Genomic DNA, 25,205 nt, shown 5'->3' on the forward strand with positions numbered 1-25,205 from the left:
CTCCCCTCCTGTCTCCACCACTCACTGTGCAGCGGGGATGGAGCAGGGCTCAGGAGCTGTCTAACTCGGCTGGGGGACGGGGCGCAGGCTCACTCGCTGGGGAGCAGAGGGAGAGACCCTGCTGGGCTAAGCCAGTATCTGCCTGGGCTGGAAGAGGGGGGGGACCACGCCGCACAGTTCTCCCTGCGTTCAGTTCAGGGGGCACAGAGAGACGTGGACTTGGAGACTCTCCTGGGAAGTGGGAGAGAGCAACAGTGCGATGGACCCCAAGGACCGCAAGAAGATCCAGTTCTCCGTCCCGGCGCCCCCCAGCCAGCTGGACCCCAGGGCAGTGGACATGGTAAGGGTAGCGCGTCGGCGGGTTCGTTTGGGATTGGGGGCCGCTGGGGCAGGGGGAGTTTACACAGCGGCGCAATGCTGGGTCCTAGGGCTGGCGCCTGTTTGCTCGGGTCACATACGCACCCGCACCCCCGACCGAACGGCCACGTGCTCAGAGACATTCGCTCACAGGTCCAGTCACACACACACCCAGACACACGTGAGGATACACAATTCACTCAGGTGGTCAGCCAGCCTCTCGGGTACACTCGCACCTGCACACACTTGCCTAGCCATTTGCACACTCCCAGCCCTCCTGCACACCCACCCACAAAACCAGTGCAAACAAACTCACACCCTAGGCCACTTGTGTGCACCCCAGGTTTGTACGCACAGCCGTGCATGCACTAAAATGCCAGGGTGTGTGCACCCTGCATCCCTCACACACCCAGTCACCCAGGACACCGGCACACTGAACAACCCTCCGTCTAAAAATAATAAAAAATCAAAGCCCACTCAGGTACGTACCCCGCACACCCAAGCTCAGCGCACCCTCACATACACGCACATCCTTCACGCTCACACGCCAACGAGCAGCAGGCGGGATCCCCTGCTGGTGTGAATCAGTGCGGCTATACTGACATCAATGGGGCTGATTTACACCAGTTGAGCATCAGACCCTATCTACAGAATGACCCCGAACCTGATCTCTGGTTAGCCAAGGGCTGAGCACATCGCCTTGAAAGCACCATGCCCCCATCCATGCCTTCCCGGCTCAGCTCTAACTCCATTTATGGAGAATGCGCCGAGCCGGGACTGTCCTTGAGCCGGTCAGTGGTCTAAGGCATCTGGGCATTAAATGGATGGAATTTCATAAAAGGCACCTTAGTCCCTTAGCAGCCAGGAGGGCAGAACCTGAGCTGTTTGCATAACCATGCCCCTGGAGTGAGAACAGCCATTTGGGGGCTTGTCAGTCACCGTGCGGGGTTAAATCCGGCTGCAAAAACCTGCCCCAGCTGTACAGGTGAGCGCAAGTTGTGTTTGTCAAGCCTCCAGACAGGCAGCACTGAGGACTGGATTTGCTGAATCTGGATGCGACTTGGATCCAGGTCCCCCCCACCAAGATCAGAAGGGTGGGGAGGGTGTCAGCTCAAAGTTTCCCCCCTGTCTTGGGGGGCCTCCTTGCTGACTGACGGAGCTAGGTGGCTTTAGAGTTCCAAGCCGGGTCAGGAGAGATTACAGGCAGTGCATGCCAGGCAGGGTGCTGGAACAACTTGTAGAGTGGGGGGTGCTGAGAGCCACTGAACCAAATGGTAAAGCCTGGATATAATGGAATCCGCTTCAAGCCAGGGGGTGCGGCAGCCCCCGCCCCACTCCCCGCACCCCTCGTTCCAGCACCTATGATGCCAGGTGCAATTTCACAAGTGAACCCGGCTCCGCTAGCACTGGTCAGCCTCGTGAACTGCAAGTCTAGCCAATATACTCCCCCCTCCAGCCACCTAACCGTACCTGCGCCAGCCGCTGTGTCACTCGAGAGGAGCGTGACCTCAGCGTTATCGGTCACAAATGAAACCTGCTTTCCATTCTAGGCATGGGAGTAGTTTGACTCCTATATTTGGGGGGGGAGCTCCAGTCAGGCCAATGGGGCAGCACGTGAATGGGGGAAATTCTGCACCTGCCCAAGGCTTGCAGTTTGGTGCGGGGGGCAATGCCCCCCCGCCCCAGACTACGCCCAGAGTTCTAGGGGAAATTACATTCCCAGTGGCCTGTCAAGTTACCATCTCATGGACGTCGGATGCCCCATGTGACCTGAGTTTAGGGGCCTCCATCTGGCAGACCTGTGTCCATGTGACAAATCGCACCATTAGCAACCAGTTGGCCCCCTTATTAGCAGCCTCAACAGGGAGGCCAAAGGGCTACCGAGACTGATTTCCCTTCCCTTCAAGTGGGGGCACCAGCCAGGCCAGGGATGGGTCTACCATGGTGCTGCCAGCAGCTTGCCCTGATGCTGCCCCACCTGTGCCCCCCAGAATGGCCCAAACTGCCCCCTGTAAGATGCACTCAGCTTTGATCTCACTTCCTCCAGGCGCCACCAGCCTGGCCCCTGCGAGAGCCGGTCTCTCTCCCTTCATCCCGCTGGGCCGCCCGTCCGATCCTCTCCTACCAACTCCTCTCAAGGGTGTCCCTGGGCATAGACGCGTCCCTGCTTAATAAACTGGGGATGCGGAGACCTTGGTACATCCCCAGGTCTGAGCCCCTTACATCTCCTGTCTCACACTCACATACCCACGCTTGATCGTGTACATATACACTGATACACCACACACACACAGAGCACCCCTCTCACACACGATCGCTTACACCCTGATACATACCAAGGCACACACCACTCAGCCACTCCCCCACAAAGCCAATGCGCACGCACACACAAGGTCACTTACACACAGATACTAACACCCAAACTTACACACCAGACACTCATGTAAAATCAATGCACACTTGTGCAAAGGAACACACTAGATCACTATCAGAGTCTCTCTCTCTCTCTCTCGCACTCCCCCCCCCCCCCAACAAGGGTGGTAGGATTGTCAGCCAGCCTGGCCAGCCCCAGGCATCCCAAAACCACAAGTCAAAGTCCCCCAAAAGATCACAAGATAGGCTAAAAAATCATGGTTTGTTTTTTTAACTAAACTAACTGGGGGTTCTTTTTATTCTCCTGCCGGTTTCTGAGACTTCCCCTGCGTCACGTTCCCCTGCTTTCCCCAGCAGCCACAGGGGCTGCAAATGTCCTTATTTTTAAAAAATGAAATCGGAGATGTTCGTGAGTCCAAGGGCCGGGGCTGTCCAATGTCGAGAGAGAAAATCGTGAGAGCTGGCTCCCCTGTGATCTTCAAAGGGCTCCCAGAGGACATGCAATGTCCAGGGCAGTGTGGCAGGGCTGGAAACCTGCTCCTAACCCTTGGGGAATCCCCAGTGGCTGTAGCTGTTGCATGGCTTATAACCTGTAGAGGGTATATATGTGCAAGTCCAATGCTGCCCAATAGAGGGCGGTGATGATTCATACATTGTAAGGGTTTGGCTGCAGCTTTTTGGTACAGCCAGGTGATGGACTAGAAGTTGTCTGGCTTAGGGTGGTGGGTTAGAGGGCCAGTGGGGGGCTGGAGAGGGCATGTGATGGTGATGGGTTACCTGAGGGGCGCAGGATTTTATTATTTGTAGTACTGTAGCACCCAGGAGGCCTAGTCCTGGTCCAGGACCCTGTTGCGTTGGGTGCTGTGCAAACATACAATAAACAGATCGTCTCTGTCCCCAAGGAGCTGGAAAGTGAAGCATAACACAAGAGATGGGTTCAGACAGGGGAGCACCAGGAAACAACGAGACAGCATTGGTCAGCACGGTCGGCTGCGATATCCGGGCCCCAGTGACCTAACCGTTACCGTGTTCATGGGTGTCAGCACCAAGGATGTCAGAGGGAGCTTCCTGGCTGAGCGTCCCACTGCCACGCCTTGGGTGGCCCCCGGTGCCATGTCCTGGGGGCCACAGCAATGGCTCTGGTGGGCGAGGGGGGTAGTGGAGGAAGGGGAAACCTCTTCCCTGTGGGCCAGAACGAAGCGAGGTTGTGGGGGAAGGGAGCAAGGCGCCATCGCCTCTCCTCACCCCCACCCCCCATGGGGCAACAGAGAGATGCTCAAACTGTTCTCCCCGGTTTAGATCCGCCGCCGGAGGCCCACGCCCGCCATGCTCTTCCAGATGTCGGAGCACTCGTCCCCAGGTGAGTCCACTCTGGAAGGGGGTCGTGGCCTCCATCCCAACTGAGGGGGACACGGCAGAGGGAGGTTTCCACGAAGGCAGGGGCTCAGCCACCATCAGGGCCCTCATCGGCCTTTCTGGAGGGGAGGAGAGGGCTGTGGGGCGGGGGGAACCAGACCCATTGCCAGGTCACAGCTGGTGGTGGCTGGGTCTGAGGGCAGATCTCGTGGCCATCGCCAACTAGCTGAGGTGCACCAGGGCAGCGGGGCAGGCGACCCCTTCCTGGTAAGAAGAGGGTTTGGGATTAAAGCCTGAGGATGCCCCACCCCAATGCCCCCTCCTGGTCCCAAGTGATCCCCCTCCCCTCCCAGCCTGGAGGGCAAATCCCAGATTAGGAGGCCTCGAGGGATGCCCGAGGTAGCTCTCGGTGCCCAGCAGAGTGGGTCTGGCTCTGGGCTGCTATGGCCTGGTGCCGCAGCCTTTGGGAAGCTCCATGGTGGTGCTGGCAGATGACTCTTCCCATTTGGGCACCTCCCTGCCTGGCGATCTCGCTGCAGCCTTGCCTGAGGCTGGCATGGGGCAATTCCCACCGGGCAGGGGAGCTCCCTGCCCAGAGGAAGCAGGGCAAAGGGTGGGGGGCAGCTCTGGCCTGGCCTTTGGGCCCCGAACCAAAGTGGCATTTGCCTTCCATTCTTAGCAGCTCTGGCCCCAAGTGCCCAGGGACCTGGGCCCCTCTCTGACCAGGAGCAAGTGCCCCCTGCTGTCGTCCCGCTGCCCTGGCTTGTGCCCTGATTGTCTTTTTCTTCTTCCCTCCTCTCTCCCGCCCTCTTCCTCCTGCAGAAGAGGATTATTCCCCATACCAGGTCAGTGATGGGGCCCTGCCCGGAGGGAGCAGGGAGGATGGGCTGGCTGAATGGAGACGCAGTAAAACGATCAGCCCAGGCTCTGACCGGTATTGGCAGCCCCAGTCAGTTGGGAGGGTGGAGGTGGTGGCAACACGGATGCTATAAAGACCCCTTCCTCCTGAGTGGTGCAACTGGCTGAGAACAGGCACAAACACGGCCTCGGGGGCATGACCTGTCTCCAGAGAGACTCCTCCCAGTTCACCCTCTGGTGGAAAAACCTGCTACCCTGGCACTGCCCTCTTCCCCAAAGCAGCTGGCAAGCTTGGGCGTGGGGGTCGGGGCATGGGACACGTAGAGGGCACAGATCAGAATAGCAGGAGGATGGCCGGTCAGGCCTGTGGGGCATTGGCAGAGCTGTGGACAGGAACCGGGGGGGGACCATGGGTCAGGGTGGAGGGGCTTTGGCAGGGGAAGCTTGCGCTGGTCGCGTGTAGCTGCTGCTGTCGGTGGCGACCTTTCAGGAGCGCTGCAAGTCACCGCGGTTACTCAGCATTGATGAAGGGAGAAAACGTCAGGGCGCGCCCGGCACACGGCCTTGGGCCTTTTCCTTGCCCTTGGGAGGCCAGCGTGACAGCGATAGGCTGCGCGGTGCAAAGTTACCTTGGAAGTTCCCAAACAACTTGAGCTGCCGCAAAGCCCGGCTCAATCCCCACGCTCCAGGAGCTCGCAGCGAGAGATTGTCTCTGCCCACATTTTCCATGACTTCTCCTTGATCTCGAGTGAAATTAAATTCCTTAACGCATGCAAAGTGCTAAGCTGTAATGGAGGATGAAGTGAACAGGAGCCAGGAATCTGAAGCTTAGGAACTGGTTAAGGGTTTGGCCGCTCTTCAAGCCCCCTCCCGCCCCCCACGATGCAGAGAACTCGCAGTTCATTACTGTAGCGGATTTGCGACTTATCTCGTAATTGCCACGGACTTTCACCACCTTGCAGTGTACTAACAAAACCAGCCCCTTGCTGGCGGCCATGGACAGTGCCATATGGAACCTTTCACCTCCATGTGGCCAGTTCAAATCCTGCCCCAGCTCGGTGACAGGGACAGTGAATGAAACTTGTAACCATCTGATGGCTGTTTGACAACTTATGTGACATGAATGCTCTTGGCCTCAGCCCAGCTCCACCTAGCAAGGGGCACAAAGTGGCCTGTCTGAGGAGGGGCATCCCACAACCTGCTCTCAGACACAGTCCACTCACGTGAGTTAAGGAGAACTTGTGGCACCTTAGAGACTAACAAATTTATTTGAGCATAAGCTTTAGTGGTCTGTAGCTCACGACAGCTTATGTTCAAATAAATTTGTTAGTCTCTAAGGTGCCACAAGTCCTCCTTTTCTTTTTGCGAATACAGACTAACACGGCGACTACTCTGAAACCTGTCACATGAGTTAGAATCCAAACTCCCCCGGCCTCCCCCCAATCCCTCGATCACCGTCCCCCCTCCTTGGAGTTTGGGGAATTGACAGTGAAGCAAAGTTCAGTTCAAACCCCTTTTCCTCAGGGCTGGCCGCTCCTAGGGCTCCTCCTCCAGGAATTCTCAGCCCACCCTCTAGATCCTCTCTCTCCAGAAAGCCCCACTTCTCTCCCACCCAGGTGGAGTAAGGAGCCAGTTGCTTCCGGGAGCGAGCAGAACTCTGCTCCGGACTGACGCACATTGGCAGTGTAGTGGGTGGTGGAGCTTGTGGTACCTCTGACCGCACTGTCCCTGTTCTCTGCAGAGAGGCACTCAGCTCCTCAAAGACGTTTAGGTGCCAAACTCCCAGTGCTTTAAGGGATAGTTCAATACCTTGGCAGTGTTGTCACTGTATCAGTCCCAGGATATGAGAGACGAGGTGGGGGAGGGAATATCTTTTATTGGACCAGCTTCTGTTGGTGAGAGAGGAGCTTTCAAGCCACCCTGAGCTCTCCTTCAGGCCCGGGGAAGGTCCTCACAGAGTGTCACAGCTAGATACAAGCTGGAACAGGCTGTTAAGCACAAGGAGTTAATACATGTTGCAAGAAGCCATTCAGCATGAAGTGGGCAACTAACACCTCTGCAGTCTTTAAAGAACTGGACCCCATTGTCTAGGCTGGTGGAGCCAGTGCTTTTCACCAGCCTCGAATCTGGGCCCAGGGCTTTGTTTTTAACGTGAGGCCCAGGGCCAAGGGGTGAGTGAGCCATTCGCAAAGGGGCATGGAAATCCTCGCTCCACGTTGTTCAAAAGTTTGTTTGCTCTGCTCAGTGCCCAAGGTTTGCTTTGGATTCCCTGCACTTTGCCCCTGCTCCCCACCCCCCCACCCCACCTGGGGCCTCTGTGCTTAACAACCATCATCCAAGGTCTCCCAGGCAGCCTTTGTCCCTGCCAAGAGAGGGGCACCAGGCAGCGCAAGTGGGTTCTCCCCATGATGAGCGGGGGAAGGCGGCTGAGCTGGGGCCTCTTTGGCTGGGTCACCTGGGGGGCTGCTCGACTTGCTGTCCCAGCCCTGAGGTTGGCCCTTGATTCATAGACCCATGTTAACTGGAGACTCTCTTGATTGCTCTGCTCTGGTGCTGTTGACAATCCATTCTCCTCCCTTCCAGAGAACGCTGGGCGAGGGCCACCTGCTTAAAACAAAGAGGACCAACCCGTGTGTCTACACGCCTCCCTCTCTTAAAGGTACGTGTACTTTCATGTCATCCCTTGCAAAAAGAAAGCTTGGGAGCAGCAGTGAAATTCACCCCGCGCCGAGGGAGAGTGCAAAGTCCATGCATCACGTATGTCCCACTTCACCCACAATGGCACTGTATCACTCAAGTCCTGCTTCATCCCCTAGGGATGCGTGGCCTTTTTATTGTCCTCTACACAGCTGCGTGTTTCATCCTCATTCACGCACCTCCTTGTTGATGGACACCTTATTGGTCTTCCATCAGTTTGGCACAGCGCATCTTGGTCAGTTTCACTTCCTGCTTCTAGCCAGTTTCACATTTCACTGCAGTGAGGTTAGGTTTCCAAAAGCTACAAGGGAAAAATTAAAATCCTTAAAGGCCACAAAATCCTTTGGATCATAACTTTGGGGCTTCAACTGCTGCTGCAGAGCCGGGCTAGCAGGGGGAGCCGGCACACTGTTTGGGGGTTTTTTTCCCCTCCTCTATATCCCATTAAAAATAGCCAGTCAGTTTTATTTTAAATGCCTCAGAGCTGAGGGATGGTAATTGTGCAGCACTTTAAAAATGCTAAAAGCTCTACAGAGATCAAATAAGCCCAGCAGCAGCCTGAAGAGGGAGCAAAATAATTCCATCCCTGTTCTACAGGTAGGGAAACTGAGGCACAGAGAGGAGAAGTGACTTGCACTAGGGCCACACAGCAAGTCTGTGGCTCAGCTGGGGTTAGAATAGGAAGATCCTGGCGGCCAGACTCTTGTTCACTCCACTAGTCCTGGCTCCCTCTTTATGGAGGCGTTGTGTTAAAAAAAAGACAGAGATTTAAACCCAGAATGTGTTCCCTCTACGATTCTGACAATTATATGGTCTGATCTTGCGGGTTAAAGAGCTGTGGTTTTCTCTCTGGGTTTGCCTATGGCCAAGCTGTCCTCATCAGCGAAAGAATGACCTTTATTGCCTTTTTTGAGGAATGGGCCAGCATATATTTTGTGCATTGCTGATGTCCCACTTAAGCCTTATTTTGAGATCTTTAAATGGGACTTAGATGGTACATGAGGTTTGGGAAGGACCCTCTCTGCCGAGGTGAAGGTCTCTTGCTCCCTCCCAGGTTCTTTCCCATTATTATATTACAGGAGCTTGTAGAGGCCAACCAGATTGAGCCCCGTCACGCTAGGCTCTGTACGAACACAGAGCAAATTACTTCTTCTGACTGATTTCAGTGGAGTTAACGGGCATGGCCCTGTTTTTTTCAGCAAGTGTCCTTATCTGAGCTGTCAGATGTTGCCAGGTGGAAGAGTGTAATGTACCAACCCCACACCAAACTCAAATCTCTCATTAGCACCTTTTGATCTTAACGAGCCTCAATGGCAAAATCAAAGGGCCCGGTTCTCCACTCTCTCCCCCTCCCAGTGTAAATCAGGAGCGACGTGCCTGGAGCGGGTGGAGTTACACCAGTGTCAAAGCGACATGAATCAGGCCCAGCGTGTTCACTGACATGATCTATTTAAAGCCTTAATTTGACGCCCTGTGTGCGTTCGACAATCTGTCTGCGCTGCAGACGCTGCCAGGTATTTAAGAGTTCACTGCCACGCAGGGACCTCATTGCAGGGTGCCTGGCGAAGGGGCTGCCACAGCAGGGGGTGAGCTGCAGAGAGAGGGTTATCACTCTGCCTAGCTCGCCCCTTCTGCCTGCCGTCCCTGTGACCTCAGTGCACAGGGCAGACCTCCTGGAGTTAGGCTCACGCCCCACTGCAGGGTGGGCAAATGCAGCCACTCCCATGTTACAGATGGGGAAACTGAGGCCCGGAGCGGGGATATGAATGGTGAATAGTGGGGATGAGGAGTGGATTTAGGCAACATGTTTCTTGCTCTGCTACTTCTCCCGCTCCCTCTCTCACACTTACACAATCACACTGTTTCACTCCTGCACATACATACGCGCACACACGCTGTCTCGCTCTCGCACACACACACACGCACTGCATCAAACTCGCACATACGTGCACACACGCTCTGTACTGTACATAGCAATTTCCCATCAGCCGCTTGCTCCCACTTAATCTGCATGCACCTATTGTTCTCACCTGTCTCTATCACATCTCGGGTTCTGTGAAATCTGCCAGGACTCAGGCTCTTCCTCCCCCGTGTTCCCTCCCAGCCCCCTGCTTTGTTCCCTCGCTGCCTCTGAAGGCACGTTGCCTCCCGCATGGCAGCGAGAGAGGGAAGGACCCAGATGGTGCTGGGGGGGGCTGTGTTACCTGCTCCCTCAGCTGGAGCTGAGGCCCATGGGGCTATAGAGGGGGCTGTGATTAGGGGGAAGCGAGGGGGAAATCAGGCCCTGGGTCAATATCGCTCACAAAACGGGCATCCCAGAGGGAGCACTGGGTAGAGAAAGGCCCAGCCTGGATGATCCTGGGCCAGCAAAAGCCACACAACTTAGAAAAACCCCAAAGTGCCTTGGGCTCGGACCCTCAGCTGGTGTGAACCAGTGCGGCTCCGGCGCAGGGGTGCCCGTTTACACCAGCGGAGGATCTAGCCCTGGATCTTGCTTTGTTTCAGCTCCACATGGTGAAATCCACTGAGGCCGGGACCAGGTCTCTCACACCCAAAATTTCTCTGGGACTTAAATGCCCCATGTCGTATGTGCCATGGGGCACGTCTACACTGCAGTCTGAGTCCCGGTCAGCTGACTCACAGAGGTCAGGCTGCAGGGCTGAAAATAGCAATGTGGACATGCAGGCTTGGGCCGAAGCCCAGACTCTGGGACCCTCCCCATATGGCAGTTTTATAGCCCTGCAGCCCAAGCCTGTGTCAGCTGACCTGGGCCAGCCATGGCCGTGCCATGGGTCTTTTACTACTGTGCAGATGGACTCAAAGAGTCATAGGATTCATCAGAGTTTAAGGAGAGAAGGGACAATTGGCTCGTGTAGTCTGACCCCTTGTAAATTTCACCCAGTTACCCCTGTGCTGAGCCCAGGGACTTGTACCCCTCCCCCTAGAAGATTTACGCCCTTGTGCCTTTAAAATGACCCACCCAAGGGCCAATTCTTCAGCTTCCTATGGCCCCTTTGATCTGTAAGCCCCGTGCCCCATGAATCATCCCCTTTCCACAGCCAGTGCTGGGAGCAGGACGGGGTGGCCAGGGGCAGGAGGAGGGATGGTCAGGGTGTTCCCATGCCCTGCTCCCCTGGGCGGCTCCAATGCCCATTGTACATGGGGGCTCAAAGCCCCTCTAACTCTGTTCAGGGCCAGAGCAGGCCCCAGGACTAGAGAGGCACATCACTCTCTCCCTTCGGTCCCCAGGCCACGCTCCGTGCCAGCGCTGGGGTAAATCAGGGCCCAGGGGTCAGTGGAATGAAGAGAGGGTCAATATGGCCCAGCCCTTAGTACAGCAGGTGCTGTGATGGTCTGTCCCCGACTGGCCTTGGGGCATCCCAGCCAGCGTCGGGGAGCCCCGAGCAGCTGCCATGCTGATCGCTGGCCCTCCGGCCACCGATCCGCCCGCCCTGGCTTTGCTCCTGCCTCTCTGCTCCCATGCCGGCACTGGCTGGTTCCAAGGCCGGCCGGAGGGGGAGGCCCGGCAGGCTCCTTTGTGCTGCCATCAAGGCTGGAGGAGGGTGCTCTCCCCCTACCTCCCTTTGCCATCACTCTTATCTCTCCCACTGAGCTTATCACTAAGTTCTCTGGCTCCTCTCCCAACCTCCCCCACTCCCCTTCAGTGCATTGGCGGCAGCTCAGGCCGCTGGGCTGGCCTGCCGAGTTCGCTGCCTCGGAGCCGGTGGAGGCCGAAGTGTGGCCCGTGGGGCTCTCTGGCACAGCCTCCCACTCCTCTAATCCGGGGCGGGAGGGCAGCTGGGTCCAGCCCCCTATTCCCCCTGCGATCAGTCCTGCTTTACTGTTGGAACAAGCTAACCCGCGTGTTAAAGGGACAATGGCTTCAGGTCGCACCCTGCCCAGGTCCAGCTGGGATTTGGCCTCCTGGTTCCCGCTGCCTCAGTTCCTAGGATCAAGTTTCCAAATAAATCAGCCCTAAATTGAGCAGTAGAGTCAGGGGGTTGAGACGCCTACACTGACCAGCCAAGGATAGAACCCAGGCCCCTGCTCTAACCACTGAACCATATTCCCTCTCAGAAATAGAAGCCCCCAACCCTGTGATCCAACCACTAGACTGTATTCCCTCTCCCTGCCAGGAACAGAACTCAGCAGTCCTGACTGCCAGGAGGCCCCTGCTTTAACCAATGTACCCCACTTCCTCCTGCAGTTACAAACCAAGAAACCTGACTCCCTTGCCTCCTGCTGTAATCAACAGCCAGGAAGAGACCCCAGGAGTCCTGCCTCCCTGTCCCCCACTTTATCCCCAAATCCATATTTCCCCTCGGCTCAAAGCTGCCACAGCACTTGCATTTCAGACCGCTGTTTCTGAGTGCCCGTAACCAACTCTTTCCAGTCCTTTGTACCCAGCTCTTAGCTCACACAAAGCAAATGTTTCCTTGTTCTTCAGCCTTGGCAGGGATGTAGTCCTCAGCAAGGAATGTGACCAGCCTTGTTCGGGGAAACAAAACCGATCCAAGAGACAGAGACAATGGTCCACTGTTGACAGTGGCTTATTCCGTGGTGGTGTTTATAGCCACCTCCACTTCCTGCCAGTGACCCAGCACGCCCACTCTGCTGCATCTAGCCCTAATCCATTTATTTTTCATCCCTGAAATATACATTTAAACTGCCTTTTTTTTTTTTAAACAAAAGGCCCCAAATCTGAGCTGAGCCCTGGGTTGTGTGGCAAGTTCTGCCCCCCACCCCCACCCCCACCCCAGCTTCCCCAAAAAATTGGGTCAGCTTTCCCCACCTGCTGGGTTCTCACAGCCCCAACCGGGACCAGATTTTCAGCTTAGCTCAGCTTGCACTGAAGCATCTAAGTAAGGACTCGGCCCCACACTGTGACCCCATGGCCAGATTGTCAAGTCAGTGGTGATCTCCGGCCCGAGAGAGCAGGTGCTGGCCTGGAGGGGGTGGAAATGCCATGCTGTTCGGACCGTCTCAAGGTCACTGCTAAAGCAGCAGGGTTTCTTGGGAGGGTGTGATGAGGAGCAGGCTGCAGAGGCTTTGTCTTCGCTGCAGCTGGGAGCGAATCGCCCAGCGCACGTAAGCAGCCCCTTGCTAGCAGTGTGGCCGTTCCGGCTCGGGTTCTCACGCCGAGGGGGTGGGGTGGGCTCCAAAGCCCGGGCACCTGCCTGAGCCGGAAGAGCCGCACAGCTAAGGTGGCTGCGCTAGTGCGAGGCTGTCTGCCCGGGCCAGGAGGCTGGTTCCCAGCTGCCGTGTGAACATTACCCAGCGCAGTACGGCGCTCTGTAGCCTAGGGTCACCCAGCTGCAAACTCCCTGGGCCGGGAAGCTCGTGGGCGGCGCTGCCAGGGGCACTAGATCCCACGGGAAGCCAGATTTCCTGAAGGCTGCCACGCGGCTTGGGACCCTTCTGCGCCGCCTCCGTATCGCACCAAGGGCAGGCGGGTAGGATGGTCCCCACTTCATCCCGTGGTGGTGAAGGGGAGGAGGTGGAGGAAGACCCGGACCCGGTCAGCGTGTCCAGTGATCAAAGCGCTGAGGCAGCGCCGATTCATTTGAGGGAGGGAGGGCTTTGCCCCATGTGCCTTGTCCGTGTCACTGGCCCGGAAGCTAATTCCTCTTGCAAACCAGGTGTGAGAGGCAGCGTGATCTGCTGACAGGACAATCATCCTGGTGGGAGCTGGGGCCCTATTAAGTTCCTTGGGGCTTCCCCACTTCACTTCCTGGCCAGGTTTTCCACTCTGGCTCCTTTGATGCTTCATGAGATACTGTGGAGCTCTTCAAGGGGGGCACTTGGGGTATGTCTCCACTGGGGGTCTCATCGCCCAGGCTCCAGACAGAAACCAAAGGTCTCCACTGCAGTTGGACAGGCTTGCAACCTGAGCCCTGCAAGCCCAGATCAGCTGACCCAGGCTGAGACTGGGTGCTGCTGCGGGTTTTTTAAACACAGTAAACGCACTGTAGCCATCCGACCTCTGAGCTTTCATACGATCCCCAGGCAGGCTGGGGGAAGGTCGCAGGAAGCTGGGGCTGCAGCGTTGCAGGCTGCATTGTTATTCTGAAGCTGCGTGTCTCCGCTCCACTGGTCGGTCCGTTAGCATGCTAGACGCGTCCGTCCGGAGCATATGCACACACGGGGGGGGGGGGGGGGCGGTGGGCCGGGGGGGCTGAGTGTACCCAGGCACTGACATTTGTTGTTGTAGGGCTGCCCTGTGTTCTGCACTGAGCCTGCATACCCAGAGCTTTGCCATGGCCAGGTTGACAGGCAGACGTGCAGATTGTTTTAGCAGAGGGCTGATTTGTGCAGGGCTGGTGGGTCTCTACCATGCAACCAGGCCTCTCTGCTCCCAGGAGGAGTCTGCCGACTCCCCTGGGTCTGGTAGTCGGAGGAGAAACCGGGGCGTCCAGAAAGCAGCTCCGCAAACACACCCAGAGCGCAGGGAGGTCAGGCACTGATGCGTCTCTGAAGGTGCTGTCAGCACCTGCTGAGCCTACCACTCGGGGACCTGCCCTGCAGTGAGAAGCCAGTGCACGTGGGCCTGCGCTTCCTAGCCACCCACAATAGCCAAGCAGTGGTCACATGGCGCAGCCCTTACAAGCAACCCTATAGCCAGCCAGCCAGCATGCACAGGTAATGGAGGGGGCAAAGCTGGTCGGGGAACAAACTTTAGGTTCACAGGTGGTGTTACTGTACCAGGATACACTGGTAACGTCCTTTATAGATACCGGACTTGGTAACATTCTCTCAGCAATTGAAATCAGGATTAACTCCTCTGAAATCAGTGTGTAAACTTGGGCATAAAACTGATGTGAGTGAAAGAAGAATCGGGTCTGTGTTGAGTACCGAGAGAAAGGTGAAGTAGTTAGAAGACACGACTGGGAGCCAGGACTCCTGGGTTCTGTTCCAGCTCTAGCCACTGACTGGATTTGAGCTCAGGTAAGTGACTGCCTCGCTCTGTGCCTCAGTTTCCCCCATCTGTGCAGCAGGGATAGCACTGATCTGCTGTGAGGGAGGTTGTGAATGTGATCTGGTGTTTGTGAAGAGCTTTGAGATCCTACAGTATAATACACACAGAGAGATTGCTGGTGGGGTGTGGCTCCCATCTCTCGGATCCCTCTGCACTCTGGTGCCAGAGACAACAGGGGCTGGGTCGCCTGGAACCTGCACTGGCTGGACCCGGCTCCCACTGGCACGACTTGGCTCTTCTTCCCTCCTTGTGCATTCCAGCCATGCAGCGCATAGTGCAGTCGCACCTGGAGGCCAGCAGCGGCCTGGAGGACGAGGATGCTGCCGAGCAGGAGGACAGCTCCGAAGGGGAGGCCGAGGACGACAAGTCACGCGACCCAGACGACATCGACTCCGAGATCCCCGGCCCGTGTGAACTAGAGAGCAGCGTCGTTCCTGGTAAGAGAAATGCAGCATAAATAGCCACTTTGGGGGAGGCGGGGGGCAGGAGCAGCTGGTGCCCAGAGCAAGTGCTGTAGGGCTGCAGGGGCGTGTGCAGGCAGCCAGGCGTCCCTCGAGTCGGCCCCACCAGGCTCCCCTTAGGGGCAGCTAGGTGTCCTGCAGCCTCCCAGGCCGGGAGAAGCTTGATGCCCCCAGTGGCAGCAGTCGGTACTGCACCTTGCCACACAGCAGTGTAACACAGGGTGCCATTGTCCGGGAAGAGGGGTAATGGAAAGCCAGAGAGGGACGCTCAGGTCGTTAGATCTTCCCAAAGGAGGGGAGCCCAGAGCCGTGCGAAGCAGCGTGATCATGTCTTACGAGGACAGGCCTGGGAGCCAGGGAGACGGGCATCTAGTCCTGGATCCCGTAAGGTTGGCGCTGTGTTTCAAACAGCCCCGGGTGAATGGTCCTTTGCAAATAATGCAGCCAACAGACGTAGCCAATGGCTGGCGGCTGCTGCTGCACTCCTGTCACTGCTAGGCTTGGCCTCAGGAGAGATGCTTTCCGGCTGACCCTGGGGAGCCGCTCGGTGCCTCAGTTTCTCCATGTGGGGACAGCGATAGACGCCAGCACAAATCACAGCTCTCTAGCTAGAAGGGTTGTCCCATTCGGTATCACAGTGATGGGAATCGCTGCTTTCCTCCCTGTGCTGAGTCCATCCCTGAGGTGCCTCGTGAAGCCTGAGGAGCCGTCCCTGAAACAGAGAGCGGGATGAATCATCGGGGGTAATTACCTGCAGCTTTAGACTCAGCGGGAACTCCGGGATGACTCTTCCCACTCCTGGCTGCCATTGTTTGCTGGCCCCTCCAGGAGAGTTTGCATCTGTTCTCCAGCTCAAAGGGTGGCTGGGCATTTCCCAGGGCATCTTGCTGGCCTTGCTCTGCTGAGATTCCTGTTTGAAAGAAGGAGGTTTCCAAGCACAGTGCCCTGGTGCACTGGATCCCTGTGCAGGGCTCAGCTGTTTAGGTTCCCTAGGTTCTCAGATATCCCGGGGACAAGCACCACACAGACTCCAGCTGCGGTGGCAAGATGGGTGGGAACCCTGCGCCGTGCCCCCCGGTGCAGTCAGTGACACCAGTGCAAAGTGGCTCAGTGATGCTACCCAATCAGAACTGGGGGAAGAAGCTCGGAATAAGCTGGTCAAAGGCCCTGGGGTGGAACTCAGGAGCGCAGAGGGCAGATGGGGCTTTCTTGGCCATTTGTGGGAAGCAGGGGGTGGGCTGGGGGTTCTAACCTCTCTGAGCCCTGGAAGGAAGCGACCTGGGGGAAGGGGATTTGCTTTAGTCCAGGGCAGTTTTCCCTGGATCCAAGTCTGGAGGTCAAGGAGTTTGGAAGCAGGTGGGAGGCCTGCCAGCGTAGCAGGATTCTATTTAAAGGCCTCGCTATTCCCCCCTGTCCCCCCCGCCTTCCTCAGATCCCACTCGCTGGGGACCCGCTGCGCATACTAAAATATCCCTTCATTTAGCGCCTTTGCTGCTAGGGAGAAACCTGTAAATATTCCCCACTGCCGCCACGCATACGCTCCCTCCCTGGTACAATGAGCCGTCAGTCACCTAGGAAACCATCACTGTTGCTTGGCACGAAGGAGCGGTGAGCCTGGTGCCTTGGCATTCAATCAGAGACACACACCCACCCCAACCCACCCACCTGCTTTCCCTGCACTGTCCGGGGATGGCAAGATTCTCCCCCCCTCCCAGTTAAATTCGGTGGGGGGTGGGAATCATTGAGCTTCCTCATCCAGAATGGACCCGGGTCACGGTGGGGACGTTTATCTTGGCACTTTGGCATCTCAGCTCCCTTCCGCTCTGGGCAGCGAGAGCTGGGAAAGGCTGGTTGGGGTTAGAGTCAAGTTCTTTGTTTCTTTTATAGTCCTGGGCTCCCACCCCACGCCACGGATCCATTGATGCTGCTCAGTTCTGACGCACATCCCCCTCTGCTATCCCAGCCTTGGGCTCCCCCCTCCACAGCTCTGCCAGTGCCCCCTCAGTCCTGCCCTGCAGCCCCCTTCCCTTCCAGTCCTGGGTTCCCCATACGCACAGAGTGCTGGCAACACAAGGGTAGTAAAATCTATGTAGGAATCTGTCATGTGCCCCTCCCTGAGCATCTGAGTGTCCATTTCAGATTTGTGTCCCAGTAGCAGTTAAAAGCCCTGGTCAGGATCGAGGCCCCAGGCGGCAAGACCCTGCACAAACACTTGGGAAGACTTGGCACCTGTCCCAACTCCCAGCAAACTTAGTCTAAGTAGACAAGTCAGGTATGAAGTCGGGGGGGGGGAGGGGGGAAAGAAGGATATAATCAGACAGATACAATCTTATAGACATCGATACCTTTGCAATTAGCAACAGCCAGAGCACCAGCTGTCCCAATTTGCCCCTCCAGCCGTCGCCAATTGGCTGGTTTCTGATAGGCCGCATGGTAGCGGAGGCATCTGAAGGAAGGGAGGGTAGCAGCTGCAGAGGGTCCTCCCTGCGTTCTGTGATTTCGATCTATTACAGAGGTATCTAGAGGCCTCAGAGTGATCAGGGGCCCACGATGCAGGGAATTATACGTACCTATAGCGAGAAGCAGCCTCTGCCCCCCCCATTACTTACTGTCTAAATAGAGGAGGTAAAGGATGGGAGGGGAAACTGAGACACAGAGTTGCCCTGAGGGCCCTGCCAGAACTCGGACCACAGCACAGGTCTCTTGAGTCCCAACCCCCCAGGCCTAGCTACTAGACCGCCATGGCAGCATGAGGGAATGAGCCCAATGGGGCTGTATCCTGACCTGGTGGCATCGGTCTAGGGCTGAGAGAGGCAGCCGATCTCCAGGCCCCGTTCAGTCCTTGGCTGCTCTGCTGTGGCTGAAGACAAAGGGGGATTAGCAGAGCCAGCTGTGGCAGGAGGAGATTTTTCCCCGGCGGGGACACCTGTCTTATTTGCAACAGGACCAAGAGCTGCCAACCTCACCCCACCAAAGGGCCATCAGAGGGCAGCAAGAGCGATCGGGTGTTGGGGTAGCAGACAGCGGCTGAACTGGGCTGAAATGGCCGGGGCCGGCAGGGCTGGGGAGGGACAGGATTTGTGCTCTGCAGACGGCGCGCCAGCCGCCCTGACCTTCGCTGGTTGCTCCCCAGATGGCTTATCTTGCTACTGTATTCGTTCCAGGAGCCCAGGCGATGAAGGAGCTGCCTCTGGCACCTGAGGTACCAGCAGCCCGTCCCAAGCCAGTTCTGCCAAAACAGCACTCCGGTAAGGGAATGGCTCCCTCTTGTGAAAGGACAGGGAAGAGGGATTGTAAAAGAAGTACCATGGAAAGAAAGAAAACGGTTCCAGCCAAAACTGGGGAAACAGCTGACGCTGCTTTTCACAGGCTCTCACCCCTTCCCGAGTGTGCACGCACCCTCCCCGCCCTGCTGCTAAGCTCCAGAGGCGCTGGGAAGCTGGTGATTGCAGCAGAGAGAAATGTTATCGGGAAGGAGGCACATGTCATCACGGCGGGCGGCGTCTCTCACCTCGGGGAGACGGGCCTGGGGTTTCACGCCTGCGCTGGTGTCCAGGCTTCTTGCAAACACAACATCCAGAGGTTCTGGAGGGGGGCGGCAAGGCTGGGGGGGGCAGGTGGAGCGTAGAAAGGTTGACACTGCGGAACGCAGGCTGTCAAGCAGGTCTTGGAGTGAGAGAGAATCGTGGTGTCTGTCTGCATCCAGCCGCCGTAATAAAGGAAACCCCTTTGCATTCACTGCCCCAGTGTCCTCTCTCTCCCCTGCCACAAGAGGTCATTGGTTTGGTTGGCGCTGTTAGGTTTTGAAAGGGAAGTTGCCAAGAAAAAATTGGGGACCAGAATCTGCTGTCAGTTCCTCTGGGGTAAAACCAGAGAGACACTGATGGAGTTGCTCTGGTTTTACACTGGGGTAATTCACAACAGCCTCTGGCCTCTGCGTATGGTAACAAAATCAGATTCTGATCTCATTTCCATCCATGTAAATCTGGAGTAACTCCACTGAAGTCAATGGAATTACTCCAGATTTATGCTGGTTTAACTGAGATCAGCATCTGGCCCGATGTTTCCTTCTCTGGGTCACAACAAACCCCTTCGAGGATTAAAATGCAAAGCATCAAAAACGAAACCCCCAACCTTCATTTTAGTGTTTGTGGCTGGTGCCATTTTGACTTTTGTTGCCATTTCTGGCGTGTGCTGGCTCAGGCTGATGAGGGCTAACAGCCCTGTCACACGGGCAGGGAGCAGCCCGCCCGGACTCCAGGAGTCACGTTACACACACACACACAAGGAAACTAAGCTGATCGGTTTCACTTTCCGCTACTACTTTGGTTTCGCTTGGCAGCTGCAAGGGACAAAACCCAGCTGTGCTATTGGGGTCTGGCTGCACTGCAGAGTTGTTAATTTAGCCCTGGTGTGAGCAGCAGCCAAGCCCCCGTTAATGGGTCCTCACTGGTGGTGCTGCACTCCCGTGTGTGTTGCTAGGACCTCTCGGGGAGGAAGATCCCTTGGTTCTTTGTGTGCAGTAAGCTGGGCTGCTCTAGGATTCTTTGCCAGCCAGCCGCGGAAAGAATTTGTCTGTCCTTCTGGGCACCTGGCGGGAATTGTGGGAAAACACTGGAGGACAATCAGCACTCAAGTGGTTTGGCCGGAGTTAACCCCTGGGTTAAACTAGAGCCCAGGGGCTAACTCAGCCCCATCCTGGTCAGCTAGCCTGGCCTTAGAGCATCTCCAAACCCAGGTCAGAGGGGGCTGGTGGGGAGAGGTTTGAGCTAAAACTTGGATAAGAGCCTGGGTTAACTGCAGTGAAGATAGACCCACTTGGGCGACAGGATTTTGTGTGGACAGGAGAGGGCTTGGGGATAACACCAGAGTTAACTCTGCAGTGATGGCACCCTGGGTTTGCAAAACCTCCTTCAGCAGGAGTTTGCTTTGTGATTCTCAAACTGAAGGCAGTTCCCTTCTGGGTCCCATTTTCCCTTCCCCCTCAGCCCCCAAAGCTGTGTGTGTGGAGGGGCGAGTGTGCCCATTGTTTTGGAGGTTAGCACCTCTCAGCTTTCTGGCTCTCACAAACTAGCTAGTTCCCCTTGGATTTGGGTTCTTCATGCTGCAGGGAAGCGTGTTCACCCTATAAAGGGTGAGGGTGGTGTTTTCATTGACAGGGAAACAATAAAAGTCTGATCTCTCTCCATTCAAGGTGCTGCAACACCTCCAGTTTTAGGGAAAGCTGAACACTGAGGGTATAACCAGCCTAGGGGGTGGTCTCACGCTGTGTGACACTAATGGCAGAGAGCCACAACCCACTTCCCCTGGGTGGGGGATCACTCAGAGGGCACCAGTGTCCTGTAGCTCTCAGACATGATTGTCCTAGCACTGGGTTCCTCCCAGCCTAGGGGACCTGATTCTCCAGGTGCTAATGCTGGGGCTAATCCAGTGCAGCTCCGTTGACTATAAAGGAGTCACTTCAGATTGATACCCGTGTAAATCAGAGAATCGCTCAGATATCTATCTGTGGTCTCCCCCAACCCCCGCACCCTGAGTCGGGGCTCTCACTGGGCATTTGATCGCCCCTAATACTGTGCTGCTCAGGATCTAGCCGCTTAAGTGGTTGAGCCATCCTTGATTTGTGCCTGGACACGGTAAGCATGTCCCACCGTTCAGCTTAGCTATGAGAGGGGAGCCCTTCCTTACCCCTGCAGGGCCATCGCCCAGAGCACATGGAGTTGTGACAGGCGTGTGGCCCCCTTGCCGGCTTCTTTATCCCCTTTGTTAATATTTCCGATGGAGAATTCTGTGCAACGCGTCTTGTTCTTTTTCTCCTTTGTTGCTGCCTCCCGAAAAGCCCCGGGAAATGAGACCAAGGCATTTGAACCCCGTATCTCTCCAGCTGTCATCAAATCACACAAAAGGAAAGGTAATCCGCCGGTGCGATAGACAACAGAGGATCAGTGGGGATTTGCTGCGGTGGGTGGGAGACCCAGCAATGCCTCCAAGGTTAAGGGTCAGTCAGCATCTCCATTATGTTTTCAGAGGAGGCACCTACCTGGCTGGCACTAACCTGGGGCCCAGACTTTATCAGCCCTGGTTTTGGCCTCCCTTTGCATTTTTCTTGTTTGGGTTTTGCAGCATCAAGGGTAAAATTAGCACCATTTTCCAGCCCCCAACCCGAAGGCCAGGTGCCTACTACTAAGTCTTGTCAGAATAGCTAATGTTGTTCAGGGAGGTGGTCTTGCTATGCCCACAGAGAAACGCCATCTGCTGGCACAAGCTGCATCTACACCGGGGGGGTTGCCAGGATGGCATTTGTAGCATAGACAAGGCCTAAGGCAGGAGGGGCCAGATTTTCAGAGGGCATTGATCGCCCGCAGCTCCCGTCGATTTGTCCATCTGACCTCTTCTTCCTCAGTAAGCTGGCCCCCAGGTGTCTCAGAAATTGAGATACCCCAAATCAGCGGCTTTTTGTGGCTGCAAATTAATCCGGCTTCCCAAGGTCTTTCATTAGCCTTCACTGACTGAGTGTGTAGATTCGTGGGCTGACTGGGAGGAACTTTGGAGCCTTTGGTAGAGGAAACAAGGGGAAGGGTCTTTCCAGAGGATCCCAGTGTTAATTTTGGGGGAAGAAGGGCTTGGATCTGGATCAATAATCAGGATTTCACTGATTCATGGTGACATTTTAAAGCATTTGTCTGATTGTTGCATGAAGTCTGGAACCCTCCGTGCTGGGGGATGGACACTCCTAGAATTTGATTAACATGCTGGTGTTTACTCCTGGAAGGTGGCCAGAAAGTGTCCTTCGCTGGCGGGATAGCAGAACTCGGGGATGAGCTGAACTCACTTGCTGAATGGGAGAAACCTGAAGCTACTGAAGGAGACGGGACCAAGGCCCAGGATCTGGATCCAGGGCAGGACAGTCCTTCCCCGAGCGGTAATGTCATGAGCCTGAGGAGCAAGAACAGGGGTGGGGTGTATGTTGTGCAGCAGGAGCAACCACAGAATTAATCAGGGCTGGATGCAGAGTCCATAAATAGAGCCAGTTAATGCAGAGCACATTGACGCTTCAGGGAGACCCGCTCCTTGGGCGGCTCTCAGAGAGCTTCACAGACATTCATTAAAGAAGCCTCATCTAAGCCACAAACGTGGGGTAAGCAAAGGAAAATACAAGAGCCACATCCCCAGTGCTGAAATGCAGCCACCTCTGGGGTGGAACGTGGCTACTGTTTTAACAGCACACGGCAACTAACAGTTGGGAACACAAAGCGAAGGGGGAACCTGCATCCTGTTGAAACCGCATGGAGAAGCTTGGCTCAGCGGAAAGGTTTCCCCTGAGCTAGAGTTTGGCCATGACACTCTGGTTAACACCCAGACACTCACAAAAAGAGCCATGTGGCTTTTTAACAGCTACAAGCTGGGATCCCTGCCCCAGAGGTTCACTTGATGGGATCCATGGAATGGATTTTCCCCCCTCTAATCATGCATTTGGATTGCAAATGGTAACTGTTTTGCAAATGACAGTGAGTGTTGGGGGAAGCAAGGTCCTCGCATTAGAGAAAGGGATCTCAGCCTGGGGCAGTTTGGAGAGTTGCATTCAGGATTATTGTCACCCCAGTAGTCTCTACGTGTTAGGAAGTGGGGCACAGGCTGTCTGGCCCAATGGGAAGGACTGAGATCAGTGGTTGGGGGGTCAAGTCAGAGTAAGTAGGCAGCTGATGATCCAGGGTCAGGGCCGGGTCTGCTAGCCAGCAGTCAGGGCCGTAGCCAGAGACGAGGCAAGGGCAGGAGTGAAGTGGGAATGGGCTGGAGGCAGATTGCGGGAGATAGGCAAGAGCGGAATCTGATGCAGCCGCAATGGGGAGCATGCACGGTTACTCAGACACCCCCTCGGGTCGCTTCCTGGCTGAAGCAGTGGGTTCGAGCCAATCAGGCAGCTGTACACCTTGGCCGTTCCAATAGGACTTCCTGCGGGGCCTGACCTTCCAGGACTGGTGAGGTGCTGCTTTGTCCATCTCCCTTGGTGGTGACGAGGGAGTGTCAGAGACCCAGGGCCCCAGCAGTCCCAGGCTCTAAGGACCTGCACCTCAGAGCCATAAACGAAGCACTCCTGTCAACGCAGGATCCCTACAAACAAATAACCACTGATCCCTGCCCTGGGGAGCTCACAATCTACAGCTTCTGCATTTTTTTTTTTTCCTTTTCCCCTCCGCAGAACACATCAAGGAGCGGAGACATGTTGGCTTTGCAGAGAGACCTCCGCGCTCCGTGAACGTAGAGAACTGCTCCACCACCTCCCCGCTGGGAGGCACCAGTTAGCCTGGGTGGCGGAAGGAAGATGGAGGAAGACGTCCCACAGGTGGAACGCACTCATCTTCCCGCTCCACGTTATGGATTCTCTTTCCTTAACAGCCTCGTTTACTTTATTCCCCCCTCCCCCTTTCCTTTCTCATCTTTCTGATTTTCCCATCACCTGCCAATGGTTGGCTTGTTTCTGTTAAGTGAATGTAGTGCTGGCAAAAGGTGGCAGCTGGACAGATGTTTGAAAGTCTCTGCATGTCCATCTAGATGATAGAGATGGGCAAGTCCTCTTGCCGTGGGGCATCTAATCCATCCCAGGCCCGGAGGCTACTGCAAGATTTCCCCTATTCTCCATTTACTAGTACTCTGTCCTATCCGTCTAACTGTGCCAAACAATGGGGCTTCCACCCCTTCGCTTAGGAGACAATCGCACGTCCCAGTGCAGTACATGTGGCAGCAAAGCCAGCTTCCCCCGTGTCTTCAACCCTAAAGAAAGGCCCTTCCTTTGGACCGTTCAGTCTTTTTGGTCCATTCAGTCCTTGCCCTTTTTGCTTGAGTCTGCTAAAAGTGTGGTGGGGGGCAATTAGTGTCAGTGATGGTGGTGCAGGGGAGGTGGAGACCCTGCCCACCAGGAACAGACCTGAGACTCACAAGTCTTGGAGTTGTTCTAGCAAGAGCTGCCCCAGGGTGTGAAATCCTGGCTTGTGTGGAAGGGTTTGTGGGTGCATGCACGTGCAAAGCTGGGCAAGAATTCCTTCCTTCCAGCAGGGAGACGATCTGGTCTTTATCTCCACTGGTTTGTATATTTCATTAAAGCAAACCAGCCCTTAGCTTCTCTGAAAGACCACAGAGCAAGAGAGGAACACAGGAGCAAACTCCAGCTCCATGTGGCAGGGGGAAGCCCAGTGGTACTAGGGGAGTGCTGAGCAGAGGAGAAAGCTTGAAGATGATTCCACCCACTAGCGCATCTCCATGACTTTCAGCGGAGCGGAGTCTGGGTGCAGGGGCACCGAACACAGGGGAGATAGGTCAGGTGGGATTACTTTAAAATTAAAATGTGAAATGGCACCGGAGGGTTGAACAGAGGTGGAGCCAAACCATAGTGTTGGTTCACCAGCCCTGGAGATTGAAGTCCTCTAGTTTATATCCTAGGGCAGACAGGCTCAAACTTCCCCCACCAACGTGCCTCAAGCTCAATCTGTAGCAAGGACCCTGGCTCGGATCCTCAAAGTTTTGGAGGTACCTAATTCCCCTAGAGCCCCTATCTCTAGTGAGGACGAAGGCCTCCCACTCAATCCTTGGCTTCCAGGCTGATGCTGCCTAACAAAAGAGGCCAGTCTGTGCCAGTGAGGGTGATTTTTGTCATGTGGCCACTTATCTCCTGGGACCTGAGCCAAGAACCCACTAACTTGTTTCACAGGAGCCACCACACAGCTTACAATGGCTAGTGGCTTGAGCTGGATTTGAAGCAGCCCCTTGGGTGGAAACGTTAACATGGAACATGCAAGAAGTTCCTGTTTGCCAAATCCAAAATGCTGTTTTCCATGGTTATATCATCCCTAATGGGGACTGCGAGCAAGAGGCAGCTTCTTAGTCTAGTTTAGGTCTCTCTCTCTCTCTCCTTCTCTCTCTCTCTCTCTCTCTGTACCCTTTGATCCTGTATTGAGCAACGCCCCTTCCGTGCACCTCATTGCGGTAATAAAGCTTTGTAAATAAATCTTTGCAGTGTGTTTTAATGGGAGAGGGTAAAGGAGGAGATGCTCTGATACAATAGGCCTGGCTAGTCCTCCTTCTGTCACCAAGGGCCCAAGGCCTCCCAGCAGGGTACAGTAAGTGTGTGG

At 55.6% G+C, this 25,205-nt stretch overlaps 1 protein-coding gene across 1 annotated transcript; it reads left to right on the forward strand.

Annotated features, from left to right (window-relative positions):
- Nucleotides 1–25,081, forward strand: PPP1R1B (protein phosphatase 1 regulatory inhibitor subunit 1B). Its single transcript, XM_074940659.1, has 9 exons — nt 1–340; nt 4,030–4,090; nt 4,909–4,931; nt 7,528–7,603; nt 14,878–15,054; nt 18,243–18,326; nt 20,918–20,989; nt 21,851–22,000; nt 23,279–25,081. Exons 1-9 carry the CDS (start codon nt 260–262, stop codon nt 23,380–23,382), a joined length of 828 nt encoding a protein of 275 aa, XP_074796760.1. The 5' UTR covers nt 1–259; the 3' UTR covers nt 23,383–25,081.
- The last annotated feature ends 124 nt before the right edge of the window (nt 25,082–25,205 follow it).

Source organism: Natator depressus, chromosome 27 (assembly GCF_965152275.1).
Source record: "Natator depressus isolate rNatDep1 chromosome 27, rNatDep2.hap1, whole genome shotgun sequence".
NCBI classification, from domain to species: Eukaryota; Metazoa; Chordata; order Testudines; family Cheloniidae; genus Natator; species Natator depressus.

What these genes read in the sequence shown, in the direction of transcription:
- PPP1R1B (XM_074940659.1), top strand. Translation starts at nt 260, where the DNA reads ATGGACCCCAAGGACCGCAAGAAGATCCAGTTCTCCGTCCCGGCGCCC. An exon ending in GTCGGAGCACTCGTCCCCAG is followed by an intron (nt 4,091 to 4,908) that starts GTGAGTCCACTC and finishes TTCCTCCTGCAG; the next exon opens with AAGAGGATTATTCCCCATAC. An exon ending in CAAATCACACAAAAGGAAAG is followed by an intron (nt 20,990 to 21,850) that starts GTAATCCGCCGG and finishes TACTCCTGGAAG; the next exon opens with GTGGCCAGAAAGTGTCCTTC.